Source organism: Bidens hawaiensis, unplaced genomic scaffold, assembly GCF_021521415.1.
Source record: "Bidens hawaiensis isolate Kalapana, Puna unplaced genomic scaffold, B.hawaiensis_p1.1 tig00007427_1, whole genome shotgun sequence".
In the NCBI taxonomy this organism is placed as follows: domain Eukaryota; kingdom Viridiplantae; phylum Streptophyta; class Magnoliopsida; order Asterales; family Asteraceae; genus Bidens; species Bidens hawaiensis.
The window spans coordinates 166,772-185,825 of record NW_027491518.1 but is presented as its reverse complement, the minus strand read 5'-3'; the positions used below and the strand labels follow the sequence as shown (position 1 = coordinate 185,825).

At 36.1% G+C, this 19,054-nt stretch overlaps 1 protein-coding gene across 1 annotated transcript; it reads left to right on the top strand.

Annotated features, from left to right (window-relative positions):
• The first annotated feature begins 6,928 nt into the window (after positions 1-6,928).
• On the top strand, positions 6,929-8,584 carry LOC143635275 (uncharacterized). Its single transcript, XM_077103149.1, has 3 exons — positions 6,929-7,442; positions 7,623-7,760; positions 7,947-8,584. The coding sequence occupies exons 1-3, from the start codon at positions 6,929-6,931 to the stop codon at positions 8,582-8,584; spliced, it is 1,290 nt and encodes a 429-aa protein (XP_076959264.1).
• The last annotated feature ends 10,470 nt before the right edge of the window (positions 8,585-19,054 follow it).

Here is a 19,054-nt window from a genome sequence, read left to right as displayed (position 1 = left end):
CCGGAAACCGCCGCTACAGTCGCCGGAAAAGCTGAACAGTCACCGGAATCTTCATTTTTGAGATGCTACGGTTTTGCAAATAAAAACGGGACTTACCGACCTCTAATCGAATATATTTTCGGTGGAAAACTTCATTTATATGTCATAAATACTCGGTTAAAATTTTTGAACGATCCGACGGTTAGATCTTCGGGAATCTTCGTGTCTTGGTGGGTGGTTTTCTCAAAAACGGGAATTGGGTTAAGTGTGTGTTTTGATGGTGTAGACTATGGTGTAGAGATGTATGAAAATGGAAAGGATTAGGGTTTTAAGGGGTATTTATACTCCTTTAAGCCCATAGATCTTAGGCCCATCTTTCCTTTTTGCTCCATAATTAATTACATCTAATTAGCTTACTTATCCTTCCATCTTTATTATTTTACTATTTTTTTTCTATTAACTCAAGTAAACTTTTCCATCTTAAATAAATATGTATTAATTATTAATTCTTAGAAATTTCGGGATGTTGCATATAGGTGACGCAAAGATGTGTGACATGATTTTGTGATGTTGATTACTTTGTTAATAACATATTACAGATATGGGAGATAACCAAACTCCAAGTTCAAATGTTGATGGTCAGGATGTGGCAAATGAGGAATAAGAAATGTCAACGTCTTCTGACGATAAACTTAAGAGAAAATTGGTTGAAGTTTTTGAAGTTGACGATCAAGCTAGCATGTCGGCCACTAAGTTTAAGTCAAAGACTATTGAAGAGATGGGGAACACCAGTGAATCATGTGATGTTGCAACTATTTTAACTCCTAAGTTGGAGAAAGATTCTAAGTGAGCGGTTCAACTTTGGTTTCTTGCATATTTGTTTTGGTTTTACATCTTAAGTATGTTTGGATATTTTATGTTTGGTTTTTTAAACATGTGATTTTTGGAGCGACTACCACTGCTACTTGGTTGTTTTGAACGATTTATCCTTATTTGAATGTTTAATTATATTTATGTTTGGAGTTATTTTTTCTTAATGATTGGTTCTTTGTTGTATATATAATTTATTAATAAGGACTCTGTCATGCATTTTGAATATGACACAAACATAATTTATATTCCAAATTAATTTTTATTTACAATAACCTTAGATTTGTCTAATATGAAAATGGTTTTTGGTTGATTACACCTTAAATATAATAATATATTTTTTACAATATTGTGTGTTTTAAAATTAGTAAGTTTTTTAAAAAACGTAATTTAAATCTTAGAAAAAAATAAGTTTTTAATATTTAATTATATTTTAATTTGCCCATAAGTTTATTTGTTTTTAACATGATCCATTTGAATAATCCCATTAATTTAGGCCCATAGATATCTTATTTTATCAATTTTAAAATCAATGACTCTTCAATTATATTTATGTTAATTATCATAATAAATAATTTGTCTTCGATTTTTCAGTAGTTTATGCCGGACAACGCGAACAAAGATTTAATCGACGATTTGCAGAACTTCAAACTGTTTCATATTTATCTCAATATATGGAAAATGTAAGTATTACTTTGTCTAATAATTTCATTCTGTTAATTGAAACTGTGCCTATGTTTTTAGCCCTAATTTAAAGTGATCGAAGATGTCACTAAACAGTCAGAATCTTTATTTTTGTTGTTTAGTTTTTAGTTATAAACCTAAGGCTGTTCAGTTAGTTCGTCTTCAACTTATTTAAACTTTATTTTAATCTCTGTGCATACTTGAGGGTGTTAACTGTAATATTTTTGTGATTAAACATCGATCATTGTTTTATCAGCTTGGTAGTATCAACTTATTGGTTGTTGATTGTTATGTTATTATTGTTATGTGCTAATGGATTTGTTTAATTAAGATTTTGGCATATACATGTTTCTATTGGGCTTATTATTAAAAAAAAATTAAGATATCATTTAGTCATAATTTTATTGCGTAATATTTATTATTAATTTAGTTATAATTTTTTTTCCAAAACAGATTGTTATTCCTGCGGTTTGCATTTTCTATGATAATTCGAATGGACAGACGGTATGTATTTGTAAACTTATAATAACAAGCTATTTTAGTGATGTTTTGTTTCTTGCATTATACTTTAACTACCAAACCATATTATTTAAGGTACTTCCGGCTGAGTTCTGTGAAAGAGTTTTTGAAGCAGGTGCTAATATGCACCCGGTTGTAGTGTATCACAAAGAAAAAGATTGGTTTATTCAAATTGAATTTATAAACGGAAGTTTTGTTTTTCAAAATGGCTGGAATCAATTTGTTCAAGACAATCGTTTGATATTTAGAGATGTCTTGGTTTTTTCTCCCGTTAACGAAAATGAATGAAAATTCGTTTACGTTAGAGATAATCCAGAATATGATGACATGGTTCTTGATGCTGTGGTTCGTTATCCCACTCTTAAATATCTTGTAAGTAACGGTGTTGGTTTTTTTAATAAATAGTGAACAATCGCATTTGTAAAATAAAAAGTGTTTTATGTTATTTTATTAATCTATTTTGTTTTATTTATAATTTATTGTAGCCATTGAGAGATGATCAGATTAAAAAAATACTTTAGTTTAGAGCCAGGAAATTTGACGAGATCATTGCTCAGTCTGTTGATGGAATGTTATGGAATCTATACATCCAATGTGTCAAACTGACTACTCAGAGATTTGCTTTCGCTTGTATGTGGGAAGACATGTCCGCTCATTGTAAACTGGCTGTCAATGGTTATTTGGTGTTTCAACGTCTTCAAGGTACGTGGACATTTAGAATGTATGTTTTTAATAGTCGTGGTATTGAACGTGTCAATTTTGATGATGAATTTGTATACAACGGTCCCACCAATCATCCCAATGGTTATAGACATAGAAAGTGATGACGAATATGAACAACACCTCCAACTAGAAGGTAGTTTTATTCATTTTCTTTTATCTTCTAAATTTTAGTACAATTAATATTATTAATACATTGATAACTTAAATGTATATCTATAGGAGTTGATGTTGGTGTGGAAGATATTGATGAGCCGGTTTTGGATATTATTGTTCCTCATGTTCAAGAAGATAACAGTTTGGAAGTGGTTGTACGGGATAGGCTGGTAAGTAAACTCATATTATACAAGTCTTTTAATTTAATGTGATGGATGGTTAAACACATAACTTTGTAATTTTATTTTTCTTTGTAGCGTTTGCCGTTTGAGTTTGCACGGAACAATAACTTGGATGTGGAAACAGATTTGGTTTTAATCAATCCAAATGGTGTTGATGTCTCGACTGAAATTGCTATTGAACTCAATGGTAATAATGAGAGATATCGGGTTAGACATTGGCTAGCTTTTGTTCGGTCTAATGGTCTTCATATTGGAAGTTTGGCTGTTTTCAAGTACAATGATGCTACTAATTCGTTGATACTCACTGATGCTGTTGGTTAATTATGAACATTTCTATCATGGGTTGTTTTTTTATGTTTATACATTAACTTTTAGACCGTACACTTTGGTAACCTGTTATATGTTATGTTTATCAGTTAGGTTTTGTAACTAATTGACTTATTTTGGTTTCTTTATGTATGGTTTGTACTAGGATTAATAGATTATGACTTTATGACATCTTATTACTATTATTATTATTTTATACAAATACTTATAACTTAAGTATTTACAAATAGTAAGAATTCAATTAACAATAATATCAGTAAAAATTCTCATATATTAACACGACAAATTTGTTTTTTTCTTCCATATATTTATTGTTAATGATGATCATATTACCTCATATAATAAAGTATCCCTAATATATGCCTTACATTATTGTTTCCTTTCAAATAAACATAAATTACATTATTATTTGTCTATATATAGACATATAAATCATTCTAATCTTCAAGAATCAAACATATTACTTTTCCATCATTTGGATTATTGTTATACACGTATCTTCCTCAAGACAATAAGTTAAGGATCGTTTCTTCATACATGTTCTGAAAAAAGTTTTCATTCATTTTTAGATCCATGAGAGTTTCTCACAATCTATCTTTAACAATAATTTTCTGTAAATTTTTGGTTATTTCACAGATACATATTTCACAGTTTTGGTCTTTACAATTTAATCTTTATCAATACATATATAAGTGCTGTGATGTTTTATAAAAATTCATATATATATATATATACACTTTATTCCGCTATTCCTAAATGACAATGAGTTTGATTTTGAGTCATGTTATCTAATGGTGTTTTGAGTGTTTAATCTATACTACTCCATGTTTCTATCATAGGGTTCGTTGACGTCTGCTTAATTCACGTCTAAGGTTTGTCTGCTATATTTTTTTCAAGATGTCCACATCCAAAAATAAACGAAAAAAGGAAGGGTCTTCATATTCTCAAAATAAGTTAATTAATGGTGGTATGTTAAAAAATTTCAGTTGATTCTACCCACTTATGAATAGTTATATAGTTTCTATTTTATTTAAATAACCAATAATGTGTATTTTGTAATTTATAATATGTTTATAATGTAGTCCAAAGTCAACGATTACCATTGTCTACCATTTCCAATCATACAAACTACATGGATTATCAACCAACACCGATTGTCAGTCTACCATATCAATTAAACCGCAACCACATCGCAACTTCAAGTGTCTACTCTTCGAATGTAGAAAACAACGGTTAGTATATAAAAATATTTCACACATAAAATATACTATATATATTATTTACAAATCGTTTTTAGGTTAATTTACTTAGCCTTAAATATTCATATTATTAAATTTGTAATTTCAAGACCCTCAAACATGTACACCATGTGTGAACCATGCTGCCTCCAGAAGGAAATAAAGACGATTAATTTTAGATGCTAAAAGAACTGTTTCAGTTGGCAGGAAGAAAACTGGTCTACAAAATAACTCCTCAGGTATTTTGTGTTTTCCTTATACGTATTATTTTTAATGTTTAGAGTTTTTTTTTTTAAATTAAGCACTTATATATACTTATATGGTGTATATGGTTTATATTTCTTTTTAAGTAAGCAATAATGGTAATTTATTAATTTTTAAAATATTTTACTTTAGTAGAAAGTCAACATTTACCATTGTCTACCATTTCCAATAATACAAACTACATGGATTATCAAGCATCACCTATTGTCACACTACCATATCATATAAACGGAAATCAATCTGCAACTTACAACGGAAACCAAATCGCAAGTATGTAAACTTTAATACATTATTATTTTTTATTAAAATTTTTTTTGAAATGAAAACTAAATTTGACTATGTTTAATTCAGGTGGTTCTAATATACCGGTTATTGGTTACGAAAAAAATATCCACGGTTTATCTAATCCTGCAAATTTAAACCGCATACAACATATTCCTTCTTTAATCCTTGTGTCCCTGGTATGTTAATAAAATGTTGTTGACTATATAGTTTGGTTATCAATTTTTGTTTCTCATGTTTATGTTTAATATGTAAAATGATACAGTTAATCGGATCTTCGACACTTTGCGAAATATTCCTTTATTAACACAAGTAACGTGTTTACAATCTAATAAGGAAAATGTGTCTCCATCAACAACTTCAAATGTCTACTCTTCAAATGTAGTAAACAACGGTTAGTATTTATAAATATTTCACAACTACATATACTCTTTTTATTTTTAACAATCCTTTTTAAAACGCTTGCTTAGTCTTAAATATTGATATCATTACCTTTATAATTCAAGATCCTCAAACATGTACACCATTTGTGATCTCTGATGCATCCAAAAGGAAAGAAAGACGATCAATTTTAGATGCCAAAAGAGCTGCTTCAGTTGACATGATCAAAAGTGGTCTACAAAATACCTCTTCAGGTATTTTGCGTTATCTTTATAAGTATTATTTTAATTTGTTGCAAGTTTTTTTAAATAAATGAAACAGTTACATGAAAATGGTCGTCTAATTTGTCGAAATTTTTTTTACAACCTTTATAATAACTTTTATTTATTTAATCATTAACAGGTCGTCTAATTAAAATTAATATTAAGGAAGGAGCAAACGCGCCTTGTGTTGTTGATGACATTCCTGAGTCATCTGGGACCTTTCGTAGAAGGTCAAGAAAAAGAACTCTTATAGTACCTATACCTATGGCTGATTTAAGTGAACATGCTACAATTGTTGGTTATCAAATTTTTTTAGATGTTTATAAAGGAATATCATCAGGTATAATATATATTTCATATTTTTAAATCAATTATTATTTATTCATCTACACTAAGTAACTACAGATCGCGATATTTTAATTTTTGTAGAATATGTTGATCATGGAAATCAATCCGTTATGTGCCCAAGTTGCAATGCATTGTTGTGGAAAGCCGAAGTTAACAAACCAAGTAGTAGTAATGAAGAAGGAGCTTTTTCCCTTTGTTGTTATAATAGCAAAGTCGAACTTCCAGATGTTAGAAAACCATATGAAACTTATCTTGAATTATTTCGTGGTGAAAGCGCCATGAGCAAGTATTTCTTGAAAAACATCAGACGTTTCAATTCGATGTTTGCGTTTACGTCTATGGGAGGAAAGATTGACATTCCATAAATAGAGGCAATGCGCCTTATACGTTTCGACTTAGCAGTGAAAACTATCATTGTTTGGGAAGTCTTTTATCGTTAGATGGGCGTAAAACACAGGTTTCTCAACTTTACATTTACGACACGGAAAACGAGATTTCGAACCGTCAACGTGTATTTGGGTAAATACTTTAACGATATTCTTCAACTTTGGTTATGATATTATTTTTTAGTATAATTTTTATTATATTTAATCAAACTAAAAATATTTTTGTGGGCAGTGATAATAATTCAAAGGTCGATGAGCAAGAAAAACATATTATTAATTATTTGAAGACAATGTTAGATTCAAATAATCATTTGGTCCAAGCTTATCGAATGGTACGAGATTGTTTTGAAGAAAACCCACAACTAGATTTGAAGTTGCATATTATTGGAACGAGACAGCATGATGCTAGACAATATAACTTACCATCCAGTTCTGAAGTTGCTGCTTTAATCGTTGGTGATATTGGTGACGCTGCTGATAACAGAGATATAATTGTTACGAAGAAATCTGGTTCGTTAAAGCGTATCAGTGAACTTCATCCATCATATACACCTCTTCAATACCCTTTGTTTCATCCTTTTGGCGAGGATTGTTATCAGGTTAATATACTTCATAAGAATGTTTCATGTTCATCAACCGCAACACGCAAGAAGGTTACAATGCGTGAGTATTTTGCTTATCGTATTCAAGATAAGCCAAATACGTTTTCAACCGTATTAAATGGTAGGCGTTTGTTTCAGCAAATTTTAGTTGACGAATATACGATGATTGAGGCTCAAAGATTACATTTTATACGCGGTAAACAACATGAACTTAGTTGTGATACTTACCAAAGTTTACGAGGTATGTAATCTGTTGGAAATACTGATGTTTCAACGGCTGGTCAACGTGTTATTCTACCATCCTCATTTACTGGCGGAGCAAGATATATGATGCAAAATTATCTAGACGCTATGTGTATTTGTAGATGGTTCAGTTATCCCGATTTTTTCATAACCATAACATGTAATCCCAATTGGCCAGAAGTTAAAAGATTTCTTAAGGATACAACGTTAAAATCGGAGGATAGACCTGATATATTATGTTGGCTTTTTAAGCTCAAGCTTGATGCAATGATTAAGTTGGTGAAGGATAAGTCTTTGTTTGGAAAGGTTCAAGAAGGTAATTTTATTTAATGTTATGAATATACAATAATAATAAAAGAGCTACTTGCATATATTAAAAATGTTAATAATATTTAAAAGTGTTATATATTTACTTTTATTATCTTTCTTGCAGTTGTTTACACGATATAGTTTCAAAAAAGGGGTCTATCGCACGCCCATATTTGCATATTTTTGCATCCAGGTAGTAAGATTCATAATCCAAAAGATGTAGATAAATTTATTACTGCTGAGATTCCAAACAAAGACAGTGATCCAGACCTATACAAACTTGTGCCTAATCATATGATTCACAGTCCATGTGGTGATACTAACCCGAAGTGCACCTGCATGGTAAACAAAAAATGCTCCAAAAATTTTCCTAGAATTTTTAATGATGAGACAATGGTTGATTCTCAAGGTTTTTCGGTGTACAAAAGAAGAGATAACGGCCAATATGTTGTTAAGTCAAATATAATGATGGATAATAAAAGTGTTGTTCCATACAACCACACTCTATTAAAAAAATTTCAAGCACATGCTAACGTTGAGTGGTGCAATCAAGATGGATCTATAAAGTATTTGTTTAAATACATTAATAAGGGTCCAGACCGAGCAACAATTTCGCTTGTACAAAATAACAATGGTGATAACGAAGATACTAGTTTAGATGAAATCAAAGCGATTTATGATTGCAGATATGTCTCTGCATGCGAGGTAGCATGGAGGATATTCGCCCTTGACATGCATTATAGGCTTCTGTCTGTTATGAGGCTTGCTTTTCATTTACCCGGTGAACAACAGGTAATATATGGTGCTAACGAAGATATGAAGAAATTTTAAACAAAACAACTAATGCTTCTTCGATGTTTATGGGTTGGTTTGAGTGTAATAAGGACAATGACCTTGCAAAGAGTCTCACATACTCTGAGTTTCCAACAAAGTTTGTTTGGAAAAACAATTACGTAAATGGGAACTGTAACACCCCGCAACCGCAGCGGAAACGTAAACGGGGTGCGACAGACGCATCTGATATCAACAGCATTGCTTATAAAGAAAACACCACTACATTAATTTACAACGTATTACATTGTTCCGAGTTTCGTTACCGTCTAGGCGTTAACATATAAGTTTTACCGATAGCACATTAACATATTTAATACAAAATAAAGATCCTTAAGCTTCCACAAAATATCACACATCATCAAGCACATATCACTCATTCCAATTTGGGTGTACCTAGAAAGCATGTAAAGAAAACGGGTCAACTACGAATAGTTGGTGAGTTTCACTAATTTAAGTAAACGATGACAAATCATTATAATAATCATATATTAGCGATGTAATTATGCTGAGCCCACAAGTGAAACCTCTGTTAACCCAGAGACACATCCAATAACCTCTGGGAACACTGTTAACCCAGAAACACATTTAATAACCTCTGGGGACACTGTTAACTCAGAAACACATTTAATACCCTCTAGGGACACTGTTAACCCAGAAACCCATTTAATAACCTCTGGGGACACTGTTAACCCAGAACACTGTTTCGGGCCTTACAATGTTAGCAACTCAGACAATTACCATCTTAATACATTACCGTACGATTCCCGTACAATAAAAATTATATAAATACATTCATTTCCATGCGATCAGCATGTACTTAAACATTTTGATAGAAACATGCTTTCCGCCCCGGGAAAATATTTAAAACAGTTCAGTAAAAAGGGGCTCGTGAAACTCACCTTCTCGTGAGTTAGTATGTAGTACAGTGAACAGCTATGAGCCTGAATCTGTAATATGATACCTAAGTCGTTACTATACAATTTCCATGAATTAAATCCGTGTCAACCGGTACATCTGGGGACATTGTTAACCCAGTACTGTACTCGATCCGGGGACAATGTTAACCCAGAGACACTTCTCAGGACTCAGATTGTGATATTTCTTAGAGTTTAAACGTCAAAATTATTATTATTATGTTTTCCACGTTTTGCGTGCCTAACACGGTTATCCGTTTTTATGTTTCAAAAATGAGTTTGGTCACACACGACCTGAAAATAGTTGTTATCGATATTTTAATTAAAGTGGTGAAATTAGAGCTCGGTTTAGACACCCCGTTTGGCCGCGGGGCCCGTTTCCGTCTTTAATACACCGGAAACTGCTAAATCGGGTAAAATTACCCAAATCATCCGAATTATTTTCGGATGATTTATTTTTACTTGATTAACTTAGTTTCATGAAAATAGTCCATTTTTAGGGTTTTTATACACCGGTCAGCTCGCTTAGGCGAACTTTGCCGGTTTACGCGTTTTAAGCTTTAAAAGTTTGTTTTTATGTTCTTTTTAGGACAAATAATTATCCGTTTAGTCTCGGATCTTGAAATTTTGCACAAATCACTTTTTGACAGTAAGGAATTTTATAAAAATATTTCCGGAATTAATTTTTATATTTAACATTTATTTATCTATTTTTAAACGTCATTTAAACACCAAATATGTCGAAAATACCAAACGACCTTAGAAAAATCCCAAATTTTTCTGGGATGACCCCTGCCATCCACATAGTTCCCTGTAATTTTTTCAGAACCAAAATCTCATTTTTCATGCCATTTTCACCAAAACCGAGCTAGAAAACCCTAGAACTCGTTTTACCGAAAAGCCTACTTAGACTTCTCCAACGGATCTGAAATTTTGTGTGTGACTTTTATATGTTATAAAAAGCTTATCTGGAATTTTCCAGAAATGTTCATGATGTTTAACTATTTTTCATCATTTTTAGCCAAAACCGAGCATTAAATTCACCAAATATTTATCCTTTATCCAAAAATTACCAAATTTTCACAGATCTCATATTTTCATGTGTAGATAATCTCTGTGAAATTTCATGACCCAAATCTAAGTCTATCACAATCTGTCCAAATCATATAAATCATACGAAAAACCGAACTACCTTGTGTTTCTAGCTTTAGATCGCAAAGATCTTGCTTTCTAGCCTTTGCTAGCAACTAGATATAACACCTACAAGCACAACAACACCACACCAAGCAAGTTATACCCACAATCAAGCCATTTCTTTCATGGTTTCGGTTAAGACATCAAAACAAAGATTTTAACCGTAGAAATTCGTTTTTGACTCTTTTAACTTCTTTCTTGGACCAAGATCCCTTGTATAACTTGTATACATCACTTGATCATGCAAGAATCGGTTTCATCTCGGGTTTTCACCCATTTTTTATTTGAAACCTCATTTTCTTGTAAATGACTCGAGAAAAGAAGATGAACACGACTATAATCCGATCTTTACCTCGGTTTCTTGGTATAAATCAAAGGGAAGTTGGATGAATGTTTGAAGGGTTGAGAGAATTGGGGAGTTGGGATGATAGAAAAAAGAAAATGGAAGCCAAGGGGGAAACCCCTTGGTCCGATCGGTGTAATAAGGAGGGTGGGGTGGGGCCCACACCTCCAATCTTGGCCACAAGTTCAGATTACGCAATCTGGATAATGTTTTGGATAATCTGGTTCAGTTCGTTTTTCGGTTAAAGGTTTAATTCGGCTTAAAACGAGGCCAAAACGGTCGTTTTTCGGCTTAAAAATGAAATTTATATAAAACTGATTTAAAAACTTTAAAAACTTAAACCATGACATTTATTGACTTAACACATCATATTGTCGGTAATTGTGCATCTTTTTCGGCTTGATCGATCGCCTCTTGCTTAGTTTGGTATTAAAGGTTTCGTTTAACGTACCGACGTACCATTAAATCGAAAACTCTTTTCTGTGCTTTAATTCACTTATCCCGAAGCTTTAATACTTCGTAAACATCACTAAACATTATATATTTCGTCTATAATGTAATCTCCGATTCATTCGGGTTTCGATAACCGTCAATCGGTTAACCATACTTCCAATACGATTAACGGTATAATCGAGTATAATTCGTACCGTGAATCATACATACTCGTATATACACATTATAATTCATATATTCAGTATTAAATAACACGTAAATAGTATATACCGGCTAGGGTATACCTGAATTTGCCGGAATCGTTACATTCTCCCCCCGTTACAAAAATTTCGTCCTCGAAATTTTATGCGTCAACTACTTCCTTTTGAGGAAATAGGTGGGGGTATTTCTTCCGAAATTCGTCCTTCCGTTCCCATGTATATTCTGGGCCTCGTTGCGAGTTCCATCTAACTTTGACCAACGAGATCTTATTGTGTCTAAGTTGCTTGATTTTCCCGTCCACTATTTCTATGGGTTCCTCTACGAAATTAAGCTTATCACTTATTTGGACACCCTCTAAGGGTAACACCGATGTCTCATCCGACAGACACCTTTTCAAGTTCGACACGTGAAACACATTGTGAACTGCACTCAGTTCATCAGGCAGTTCTAATCGGTATGCTACAGGACCGATTTTTGCAGTAATGTCGAATGGTCCAATGTATCTAGGGGCTAACTTCCCCGTCTTTCCAAATCTGACTACTCCTTTCCAAGGTGATACTTTCAAATACACTTTATCACCTTTCTCAAATGATAACGGTTTTCTACGGGTATCGGCATAACTCTTCTGCCGATCCCGTGCGGCCTTCAGATTGTTCTTAATTTCAAGGACTTTGATGGTCGTTTCCTGGACCAGATCTGATCTAATAACCTGTGTGTCGCCCACTTCAGTCCAGCAGAGTGGTGATCGGCACTTCCGTCCATACAATGCTTCATAAGGTGCTGCCTTTATACTGCTATGGTAACTGTTATTATAAGAAAATTCAACAAGTGGGAGATGTTGATCCCAATTTCCCTTAGAATCCAGTACGCACGCACGAAGCAAATCCTCCAGGGTTTGAATGGTCCTCTCAGACTGACCATCGGTCTGAGGGTGGTAAGCTGTGCTTAGATCAATACGCGTTCCCAACGCCTCTTGGACAGCTTGCCAAAGATTGGAGGTGAAATGGCTATCCCGATCGGAGATGATCGAGATGGGTATACCATGACGAGACACATTTCATTTATATAAATCTGCGCAAGTCTCTCAGTGTTATAATAATTTCTAATCGGAATAAAATGTGCCGATTTGGTTAATCGATCCACGATTACCCAAATTGCATCATGTCCTCGGGACGTCTTGGGGAGATGTGTCACAAAATCCATCGTGATCTGCTCCCACTTCCATTCAGGAATTTCCGGTTGTTGTAACATTCCCGAGGGCTTCTGGTGCTCCGCCTTAACCCTCGCACAAGTCGTACACTTACCGACATACGTGGCTATATCCTTTTTCATACCCGGCCACCAGTAGTATTCCTTCACATCCTTGTACATCTTATCCGATCCTGGATGTATGGAATATTTCGATTTATGCGCTTCGTCCATGATTAATTCACGAAGGTCATGGAGGGTCGGGATCCAAATCCGATTTTTGAAATAGAGAATTTCGTCCACGCGCTGTTCGAAATTCTTCTCGTTACCGTAAAGTCCCTCTTTTTCCCATTGTTCCTCTTTCAACGCCTCGCGTTGAGCGACTCGAACCAGGTCCGAAAGGTTCGACCGGACTATCATCCCCAGCGCTCGCACTCGCAATGGCTTAATCCGATCCTTCCTACTCAAGGCATCGGCTACGACGTTAGCCTTGCCGGGGTGATAACGGATGTCACAGTCATAGTCGCTTAATAACTCGACCCATCTTCGTTGCCTCATATTCAGTTCTTTCTGATCGAATATGTGTTGCAAACTTTTATGATCGGTGAAGATGGTGCACTTTGTACCGTAGAGATAATGTCTCCAGATTTTAAGTGCGAAGATAATCGCTCCTAGTTCTAAGTCATGAGTAGTGTAATTTTTCTCGTGTACTTTTAACTGTCTGGAAGCATAGGCTATGACCTTATTATTCTGCATCAACACGCATCCTAACCCTCTACGGGATGCGTCACAATACACGACAAAACCATCGTCTCCGTCGGGGAGACTTAAGATCGGCGCTTGGCACAATCTTTGTTTTAGCGTTTGAAACGCCGTTTCCTGCTCTTCACTCCACTCATACTTTCGATCCTTTTGGGTCAGAAGGGTTAAAGGTTGGGCGATGCTGGAAAAGTTCTCTATAAATCGACGATAATATCCAGCTAAGCCTAAGAATTGGCGGATTTCTTTTGGAGATTTAGGCGCTTGCCAATTCTTAATTGCTTCAACCTTACTCGGATCAACGTGTATTCCTTGATGGTTTATAACGTGACCGAGGAATTGCACCTCTTGTAACCAGAGGTTACACTTGGAGAATTTTGCATATAACTTCTCCTGATTAAGAAGTTCTAAAATTAATCTTAAGTGTTGCTCGTGCTCTTCTTTGCTCTTCGAGTATATCAAAATATCGTCAATAAACACGATGACGAATTTGTCGAGGTAGGGTTTACAGACTCGATTCATGAGATTCATGAACACTGCTGGCGCATTTGTTAGCCCAAAAGGCATAACTAAGAACTCGTAATGGCCGTAGTGAGTCCGGAATGCTGTTTTTGGGATATCCTCCTCCTGAATTCTAACCTGATGGTATCCCGATCTAAGATCTATTTTTGAGAAGTAGCTCGCACCTTGTAGTTGGTCGAACTAGTCATCAATTCGGGGAAGAGGGTACCTATTTTTGATTGTTAACTTGTTCAATTCCCTGTAATCAATGCACATTCTAAGGCTCCCGTCCTTCTTTTTCACGTATAGTACAGGTGCACCCCACGGGGAATAACTGGGACGTATAAATTCTTTATCCAACAATTCTTGCAACTAGTTGGATAATTCTTGCATCTCGGATGGTGCAAGTCGGTAGGGCGCCTTAGCAACAGGGCCAGCTTGAGGTAATAAGTCGATTCTGAATTCGACCTGTCGGGTTGGTGGTAATCCAGGAAGTTCCCTTCTGCGGTTCTTGCCTTCCGCCTGAACTAGTCATGGCGTAGTTCTGGGCAGCGGGCCTAGCACGTTTGTCTTGCTGCTTCCCCGGGGTCCTATTATCATACGTACCTCGCTTCCCTCCGGCAGACTCTCCTGCCACCTTCAGTGACCCACTCCTCACGAAGTCGTATGTGACAATACAAGCTTGCGTCACCGCACCCTCAAACGTCTGGTGTCCCCCAGCGTTGACTATACTCCTTACTACTGGAGTTAGTCCCCATATATAACGCTCCAGCCTCTTTGACTCAGGGGTGACCAACCACGGTACCAATCGCGACAATTCATTAAATCGGTTCGTATAACCCAAGTGGTCTGCCCCCTGCATCTCCAGGTTCCACAATTCGTTTTCTAATTTCTGCAATTCATTTTTCGGGCAGAAATGTCCCAGTACAAGAGCCTTGAGCTCTGTCCAGGTCATGCGGTTTGTCGCCGCCTGACCGCGAGTCTGCACTATCGTGTTCCACCATGTCAAGGCATGGTCCGTGAATGTGCAGGTAGCATACTTAACAACACAATCCTCGGGGCAGTTGCTGATATTCACAACGGATTCTATTTTCTCGATCCACTTAACCAACCCATTTGGTCCTTCAGACCCGCTAAACTCTAGGGGTTTGCACAACATAAAGTCTTTGATTGAACAACCCCTGGATGCAGGAATCGGCCCAGTGCGGTTCGTTTCTACAGTTGGTATAGGGCCATTACTGTCCGTAACGACCACCCTAGGCGGTGCGTCTTACTCGGAATCGTGTTATCGTTCTGTGGAGGATTAGCATTTTGTTCCCCATCGTTATTGGTGGTCGTTTGATTGCTCGGAGGGGTTGGATTGGTCGAATTGTTAATACTGGCGGCGATGCACGATACTATATCCGGTATCGCCGCCTCTAACTGTTGAGCAATCAAACGGCTCACATCTACTTCCGACATTTGAGCTGATCGTTTTGGTGCCATTCTACACAACATCAAGAAAATTCATATAATTAATACAAGTTCCAATCATAACACACAACCCACATTCCATTCATTAATAAACATCAGTACATATTACATCAACGTCAGTTCACATACTTTCCTGTCATCATTACATAGGTTAAGTTTTCATACATAGGGCCTATGTCGGCATCATCTCGACATAACCCGCAATGGGTCAGTGCTTGAATGATACCCAAAAGTATCTATAATGATATACCCCAAAAGAGACCCCCTAAGGGCCGGTGGTTGTATTATAACTACCCAAGATTCACTCTATGTTAGCATCACCACTAACTGCTTACACAGAGTATCAAAAAGCGGTCCATGACTTCTACCATCCTAACATCACTAAACACGGTGGTATCCCACCACACCATCATTGCCACCAACACCACTATCACTGCCAATACACCCCGGACCGGCGCCTCTAACCGATCAATCATCAATTGGGAGTATGAGCACTCCCTCCTTAGCTGCGCAATCGCATACTGGTGGTCCAGTATGCAGTCCCCCAGATACATCCGCCTCTGCACTCCCACTGTCAAGGCGGCGGAGTGCTCATTCACCTGCTCGGTGAGCACTCGAAGCCATGCCGCCGCGTCCCTTTCCTGCCTAGGGAGACCCCACACAGGTGGAGTCACAGGCTCGGGCTGGGAGTGGGAGGACTCGCCCCGACGGGTAGTAGGTCTGGGTGGGGGAGAGGTAGGTGGGACATGCGGGACACTGATCCGCGCCGTGAGGCGGGGTCCGTATCCGGGAGGGATAGGGGTGGCTCGTGGTGCGGGTGGGGTGGGGGATCTGACAATCCTGACTGGGGAGGACTGGCTAGAGCTCCTACGACTAGCCTCGCTAGGCTCAGAGCTGGATGATATGCGTAGACTCCCAGAGTTCCCAGAGCTGACTTCCTCCGGGTCCTCCTCCACCGATAAACTATGAGTCCTCGACATTCTTACCTGCACACAAGTTAATCAAACATATAGTTCTTTCCATAGTGTAAACCATAATCAAATTAATATACACTTACTTATACAACTTTACCACATAACAATATTATCATATATTTACACATATGTTGCCAATTTTACCTATTAAAGTCCTCCGTGACTTCCCCTGAATTCCCTCGTGCAGACAAGTCTGTTATTATGTTCCGGACCATAATAACTCACTTGTCCATCCGAGTTTATCCAGATCTCGTCACTATAAATTATTAGTTGATATTCAGATCCTATAATACTTGAGCTACTGGTTATATTTTAGGTATCTTTTTAAAGACATCCTAATTCTTTATAACCAATGGCTCTGATACCAAGTTCTGTAACACCCCGCAACCGCAGCGGAAACGTAAAAGGGGTGCGACAGACGCATCTGATATCAACAGCATTGCTTAAAAAGAAAACACCACTACATTAATTTACAACGTATTACATTGTTCCGAGTTTCGTTACCGTCTAGGCGTTAACATATAAGTTTTACCGATAGCACATTAACATATTTAATACAAAATAAAGATCCTTAAGTTTCCACAAAATAGCACACATCATCAAGCACGTATCACTCATTCCAATTTGGGTGTACCTAGAAAACATGTAAAGAAAACGGGTCAACTACGAATAGTTGGTGAGTTTCACTAATTTAAGTAAACGATGACAAATCATTATAATAACCATATATTAGCGATGTAATTATGCTGAGCCCACAAGTGAAACCTCTGTTAACCCAGAGACACATCCAATAACCTCTGGGAACACTGTTAACCCAGAAACACATTTAATAACCTCTGGGGACACTGTTAACCCAGAAACACATTTAATACCCTCTGGGGACACTGTTAACCCAGAAACCCATTTACTAACCTCTGGGGACACTGTTAACCCAGAACACTGTTTCGGGCCTTACAATGTTAGCAACTCAGACAATTACCATCTTAATACATTACCGTACGATTCCCGAACAATAAACATTATATAAATACATTCATTTCCAGGAGATCAGCATGTACTTAAACATTTTAATAGAAACATGCTTTCCGCCCCGGGAAAATATTTAAAACAGTTCAGTAAAAAGGGGCTCGTGAAACTCACCTTCTCGTGAGTTAGTATGTAGTACAGTGAACAGCTATGAGCCTGAATCTGTAATATGATACCTAAGTCGTTACTATACAATTTCCATGAATTAAATCCGTGTCAACCGGTATATCTGGGGACATTGTTAACCCAGTACTGTACTCGATCCGGGGACAATGTTAACCCAGAGACACTTCTCAGGACTCAGATTGTGATATTTCTTAGAGTTTAAACGTCAAAATTATTATTATTATGTTTTCCCCGTTTTGCGTACCTAGCACGGTTATCCGTTTTTATGTTTCAAAAATAAGTTTGGTCACACACGACCCGAAAATAGTTGTTATCGATATTTTAATTAAAGTGGTGAAATTAGAGCTCGGTTTAGACACCCCGTTTGGCCGCGGGGCCCGTTTCCGTCTTTAATACACCGGAAACTGCTAAATCGGGTAAAATTACCCAAATCATCCGAATTATTTTCGGATGATTTATTTTTACTTGATTAACTTAGTTTCATGAAAATAGTCCATTGTTAGGGTTTTTATACACCGGTCAGCTCGCTTAGGCGAACTTTGCCGGTTTACGCGTTTTAAGCTTTAAAAGTTTGTTTTTATGTTCTTTTTAGCACAAATAATTATCCGTTTAGTCTCGGATCTTGAAATTTTGCACAAATCACTTTTTGATAGTAAGGAATTTTATAAAAATATTTCCGGAATTAATTTTTATATTTAACATTTATTTATCTATTTTTAAACGTCATTTAAACACCAAATATGTCGAAAATACCAAACGACCTTAGAAAAATCCCAAATTTTTCTGGGATGACCCCTGCCATCCACATAGTTCCCTGTAATTTTTCCAGAACCAAAATCTCATTTTTCATGCCATTTTCACCAAAACCGAGCTAGAAAACCTTAGAACTCGTTTTACCGAAAAGCCTACTTAGACTTCTCCAACGGATCTGAAATTTTGTGTGTGACTTTTATATGTTATAAAAAGCTTATCTGGAATTTTCCAGAATTGTTCATGATGTTTAACTATTTTTCATCATTTTTAGCCAAAACCGAGCATTAAATTCACCAAATATTTATCCTTTATCCAAAAATTACCAAATTTTCACAGATCTCATATTTTCATGTGTAGATCATCTCTGTGAAATTTCATGTCCCAAATCTAAGTCTATCACAATCTGTCCAAATCATATAAATCATACGAAAAACCGAACTACCTTGTGTTTCTAGCTTTAGATCGCAAAGATCTTGCTTTCTAGCCTTTGCTAGCAACTAGATATAACACCTACAAGCACAACAACACCACACCAAGCAAGTTATACCCACAATCAAGCCAT

Excerpts from the sequence above, each read along its gene's own strand:
- LOC143635275 (XM_077103149.1), top strand. The coding sequence starts at position 6,929 with ATGGTACGAGATTGTTTTGAAGAAAACCCACAACTAGATTTGAAGTTG. Across the intron at positions 7,443-7,622 it reads TACTTACCAAAGTTTACGAG|AAGTTAAAAGATTTCTTAAG; the intron begins GTATGTAATCTG and ends CCAATTGGCCAG. Across the intron at positions 7,761-7,946 it reads GTTTGGAAAGGTTCAAGAAG|GTAGTAAGATTCATAATCCA; the intron begins GTAATTTTATTT and ends TTTTGCATCCAG.